This window comes from Lactuca virosa, chromosome 6 (genome assembly GCF_052849685.1).
Source record: "Lactuca virosa cultivar CGN04683 chromosome 6, Lactuca_virosa_CGN04683_v6, whole genome shotgun sequence".
In the NCBI taxonomy this organism is placed as follows: Eukaryota; Viridiplantae; Streptophyta; class Magnoliopsida; order Asterales; family Asteraceae; genus Lactuca; species Lactuca virosa.
In genome coordinates this window covers 185,982,661-185,988,651 of record NC_136431.1, presented here as the reverse complement: position 1 = coordinate 185,988,651, position 5,991 = coordinate 185,982,661, and the positions used below count along the sequence as shown (strand labels likewise).

The 5,991-nt window shown below is 36.2% G+C and overlaps 1 protein-coding gene across 1 annotated transcript; it reads right to left on the bottom strand.

The window, feature by feature from the left end:
* Positions 1-4,025: 4,025 nt before the first annotated feature.
* Positions 4,026-4,637, bottom strand: LOC145122150 (uncharacterized). Its single transcript, XM_079057802.1, has one exon. The coding sequence runs from the start codon at positions 4,635-4,637 to the stop codon at positions 4,026-4,028; it is 612 nt and encodes a 203-aa protein (XP_078913928.1).
* Positions 4,638-5,991: the final 1,354 nt, after the last annotated feature.

Here is a 5,991-nt window from a genome sequence, read left to right as displayed (position 1 = left end):
AATTAAACACATCAATTTAGTCCTGATCGGGCCCAACACTATAAGTCAACACCAAATCACTGAGGGGCCCAAAGATATCGCTTTTCCTATTAGGGAAAAAGGAACGAATAAATTTTGACTTATATGCTTGCACCATTTACTCATCAAATCATGCATGACAATACGGTTTATAACATCAAGTTCTTGATGCGTTTACGTATTATCAATGCACGACCGACTTGTAAACTACAAGTCATATATCTCTGTTTTAATATTATAAGATATTATCGTCTCAAAATTACTTGTAATAAATTCCATGAAGTAAATCTCTGAGTGTGGGCTTATCTAATACTTAAATCTCCATTTCTAAGTACTCATGAACATTGTAGCAATACCATTGCTATGTCTAAAACTCTTTACACAATCTACAATTCAATTCATGACAGTCTTAATTCACTACTTACTTCCAAAAGTACGAACGACTATGGAGTTTGAATAATCAAATTATTCGGGAAGTAAAACAAGCAAAATGAAAAACACAATAATAAACAATTAACAAAAGGTAGTAAACAAACTCATAAATAACTCTCTATTATTTAATCACCAAAAGTCAATTACATTTACTTTGTTACAAGTTTCAAACTAACTATCTAACTACTAAAACTAATATCATCTCTCAGACCTATGCTCCTGGCATGTTGAATGTGTTTAGCCCTACTCAGACCTTTCGTGAGTGGATCTGCAAGATTTTCGTCAGATGATATTTTCTTCACAGTGAGGTGACCTTATTCTACTCTATGTCTGATGAAATGGCACTTATTGTCGATATTTCTTGATCTTACATGATCTCTTGGTTCCTTTGTCAAGGCAACTGCCCCTTCATTATCACAGAAAAGTTCTATCGACTCCTTAATGGTTGGAACAACTCCAAGATCTCTGATGAAGTTCTTCAACCAAATTGCTTCCTTTGATGCTTCACTTGCAGCTATGTATTCTGACTCACAAGTAGAATCAGCCACTGTCTCTTGTTTGGAACTTTTCCAAGTAACCGCTCATCCATTTAAAGTAAACATCCAACCAGATTGAGAACGGAAGTTGTCTCTCTCTGTTTGAAAGCTGGTGTCACTATACCCAGTTACAGTCAATGTATCACTGCCACCAAGTACTAGGACCCAGTCCTTAGTCCTTCCTAAATACGTGAGAATATTATTAACTGCTATACAATAAGCTTTACCTGGATTTCCCTGATAACAAATGTCCATGCTCAAAGCAAAGGACACATCAGGTCGAGTACATGTCATAGCATACATGATAGATCCTACAACGGAAACGTATGGAATCCTACTCATTTCAGCTATTTTTGCATCGGTACTCGGACTCTGAGTCTTACTCAGTTTAGTATTACTCTGGATGGGCAGTTATCCTTTCTTGGAATTTTCCATACTAAAACGTTTAGCACATTTTCCAAATATGTACTTTGACTAAGTCCATTTAGTATAGGCAGCCTCACCTAGGTCCTTCGTAGCAAAACACTTTCCAAGCCAAGACTTAACCTCTTGCAAATTTGGAATGTCGTTTCCTATAAGAAGTATGTCATCAACATAGAATAATAGGAAGGTAACTATACTCCCACTAGTTTTGACATATACACATGACTCATCTTCACTTCTAGAGAAACCAAATTCTTTGACTTTCTCATCGAAACAAAGATTCCATCTGCGAGATGCTTGTTTCAATCCATATATTGATTTCTCAAGATTACACACTCTATTAGATAACTTTGCATCAACAAAACCCTCTGGATGACTCCTGTAAACATCCTCAACCAACTTCCCATTAAGGAAATCGATTTTGACATCTATCTGCCAAATTTCATAATCATGAAAGGCAGCTATGGCTAGCATTATCCTAATAGATTTTATAATAGCCACTGGTGAGAAGGTCTCATCATAGTCAATCCATGGGGTTTGAGTAAAGCCCTTTGAAACCAATCGTTTTTTGAATTTGTGTACATTACCATCCATGTCAGTCTTCTTCTTGAAGATCCATTTGCAATCAACCGTCTTCCGACTAGGTTGTTGATCAACCAAATTCCAAACTTGGTTGTCATACATAGACTTGATCTCGTTGTCCACTGCCTCTTTCCATTTGGCCGCCTCAGGGCCTGCCATTGCTTCCTTGTAGTTAGCAGGTTCATCCAAATTTACCAGTGTATGATCACTGATAAATGTATCACCATATGTAGTTATATGGAAACCATAGAACTCAGGTGGCATGCTAACTCTACTAGAGCGACAAAGAGGTAATGAATTGTCAACTGGTTCAACTAGAATCTCTTCCTCTAGTTGAACCCTAGCGTCTTCAGAGGTTCCTTCATCATTTGACTCTTGAATCTCTTCAAGGTCAATAGTAACCCCACTCTCCTCTTTTCATATGATCTCTCTATCACTAAAGACTCTTCTTCGTGCTACAAAGACCACGTTTTCACTAGGTCTATAGAACAAATATCCAAAGGAGTTTTGTGGGTAGCCAATGAAAATACATCTCACTTCGAGGTTCAAGCTTGTTGTGAGTCTCTCGTCTAATGAAAGCTTCACAACCCCAAATCTTGATATTTTCTAACGAGAGAACTTTCCCTATCCACATCTCATGAGGTGTTTTGGCAACCTTCTTAGTTGGGACAAGATTAAGAATATGGGCGGCAATCTCTAAGGCATACCCCCAAAATGAAATTGGAAGAGAAGCTTGAATCATCTGGAACGAACCATGTCCAACAAGGTTCGATTGCGCCTCTCACCCACACCATTAAGTTAAGGTGTCCTAGGAGGGCTCAATTCTGAAACTATTCCACATTCCTTGAGATAGTCGTGGAAGACGATACTAAGATACTCTTTGTCTCTATCTGATCGGAGCACCTTTATCTTCCTGCCCAATTGATTCTCGACTTCATGTTTAAACTCTTTGAACTTTGCAAAGGTTTCCGATTTATGTTTGATTAAGTAAATATAACCATATGTACTATAATCATCTGTAAATGTCACATAAATTCGATTTGCATCCCTTGTGGTGGATCTGAAGGGTCCACACACATCTGTGTGTATGAGGTCCAACAAATCTTCACCTCTTTCACAAGATCCAGTGAAATGTGATTTTGTTATCTTACCCAAAAGACAAGATTCATATGCATCATGCGATCTTAGGTCAAACGATTCCAAAACTCCATCCTTTTGGAGTTGGGCGATGCATTTCTTGTTAATGTGTCCAAGACGATAATGCCACAAACATGCTTTGTCTATACCATTAAATGAATCAATTTGAAATACACTATTGCCTAAATTGTCTACACACATCACAATTTCATACACACCATCACAAGGTAAAGCTTCAAAATAAAAAACATCATTTTTATAAGCAGAAATATAACCACTCAAATCATTAAATGAATATCTAAACCCTTGTTTGAACAATGCATGAAAAGAGATAATGTTTCTTGTCATTTTTGACAAGCAGCAACAATTTATTAAATCTAAACTAACACCATTACTAAGAACTAGACTATAAACTCCAATCTTGGTAACAAGAGAAGATCGCCTATTCCCCATGATCAAGTTCATTTAACCGTGCTCCACCTATTTACTTCTTTTTAGCCCCTACAAATCAGAACAAATGTGAAATCCACATCCTATCTCAAGAACCCAAGAACGAGAAGATGATGAGTTATTAGATGAAATAGTGTATATACCTGCAGAAGTTGGCTTCACTTTGCCATCTTTGATATCTTGCAGATACTTCAGATAACTTCGTTTCCAATTCCCCTTGTCATTGCAGTAAAATCAGATAGCCTCTTTGGGATCATAAGAGGGTGGATGATCAGAACTAGACTTTCCTTTGGGGACACTACTGGATGACCCTGCATGAGACTTTCCCTTCCCGTTTTGTTTGGGAGGATGTTTCCTCTTTTTACCCTTTTCTTGTCCAATGGCTAGGAAGGGAGCACTAGCAGGAGTGGAGGCAACACCTTTTTCCTTCATTCCTGCTTCAGCTGTCTACAGGAGATTGTGCAATTGAGCCAGGGTGGTCTCACTGTTGTTCAAATGATAGGTCAGAATGAACTGATCATAACAACTAGGTAAGGAATTTAGGGCTATGTCAATAGCCAACTCCTCATCATAATGCACATTCAGCCTAACAAGGCATTCCACGTTATGTTGCATCCTTTGCACATGGCCACAGACAGATTCTTCCACCTTCATCTTGCATGCCATGAGGGACTTGATCACTTCGTACTTTACTTGGCGAGCTTGCTTATGGTACTTTTCCACAAGGTCCTTGTTCATCTCGTAGGGCCAGTAATCCTCATAAAACCTTTGCAACTCAGGGGTCATGGTGGCTACCATGATGCAAGCAACTTTTGTTGTATCATCGTAGTGCTTCTTGTAGGAGGCTAATTCTTCAGGAGTGGCATTCTCTTCATCAATCTCATTGAGTTCCTTTTCGAGAACATATTCTTTGTTCTCAGATCGAAGGTCCATTTTGATATTTTGCATCCAATCATTGTAATTGGAACTATCCAATATGACCTTGGAGAAGATGGAAATCAAGGAGAAGTTATGGTGGTTGGAGGAGGAGGAACCAGAAGCATCAGTTGGATTAGACATCTGTAAAAGGAAGGTAGTTTTAGTGAGATAAGAATAATCCTTAATATAATAACCCAAAATAAAATATTAAGGCTAGGATCCAACAATTCACAACTTAGAAAATGGATGTCGTAATCTAATTGTAAATTTTATAAAGATAGGTAAATGACGATTTACCAATTCCACCAAAAGAAAATGAAAAATGAAATTAAGTTAAGTGAAATCCCTAGATCTTTTGAGATTCATTGAAACTATTCAACGACATGTTTAATCTTAGATTATGCTCTTCTATTTGTGATTGGGATACCGAGGATCACAAACAAGATGTGAATAACCATGCAAATGTGCTTGGTAACCTCATTGTCATTTTTATCCCAATTGATATGCTGGTAAACAACACATGCTCCATCAACAATGATAATTTATGAGATACCCATTACAACTCTTTATTAGTCCCTGTTAGTGTACTGGTTAACCACACACACTCCACTAACGACTTATAAAGTGTAATGTGCAATTTCATAGGTTAACATACAAATTCACATTTTTCTAAAGTAACTAAGATTGGGATTTTTAATAAAAAGGTTTAGTTACTTTAATAACATTATACTTTTAATGAGAATTAATTTGTCCTATCAAACCCTTCGGCTAACGACCCTCCACTAATCGAGAAAGCGGTGAGTGAGAGTGGACACCCATTCAACTACCATTTTATAGACAGTTTCCTTATACCCCCTTTATAGACTAGATTCATAAATGAGGCGTACTAGCGATTTGACTGACTTATTCTTATATATAGAGTAATAATTAAGCTTTTAATTTTACATATAATATAAGGTGTATTTTAAACTTTTCAAAATAGTATGGTTTATATTTTAAATTTCGAAATTAATATTCAATTAATTAAATTTAGAATAAATTAAAAATGATTTAATTTTTTAACAATTAAATAAATTAAATCAATTAAGGATTATCTAATTAAATTAATCAAATAATTTAATCCTAATCCTTACCCTCTAATTTTCAAAAATTAGGGTATAGGATTTATCCAATTTTATAATTATCCATTTTAATCAAATTAAACTAACAATTATAAAAATATGGAAACCCTAACAACCTACTGTGACAACCTGAAACTTTTTCCGTTATCCTTACCCAGTTTCCGTTTATAAAAATTTGGGTGTTAGTTAACTCCGTCAAATTCCTTAGTTTGGGAAGGACCTTACGTTCTAAATAAATCCGAATTGATTTATTTTCGTTCATGTTAGTATTATTTTTGGTCTAAAAGGAATATTCTAAACTCAATCCGATAGAGCTTCGTATTCGAAAACGAGGTTTTCTAAGTCAAAGCATAGCATCCGGGCCAAACAACCCT

Coding starts and splice junctions, on each gene's coding strand:
- LOC145122150 (XM_079057802.1), bottom strand. CDS start 4,637: ATGTCTAATCCAACTGATGCTTCTGGTTCCTCCTCCTCCAACCACCAT.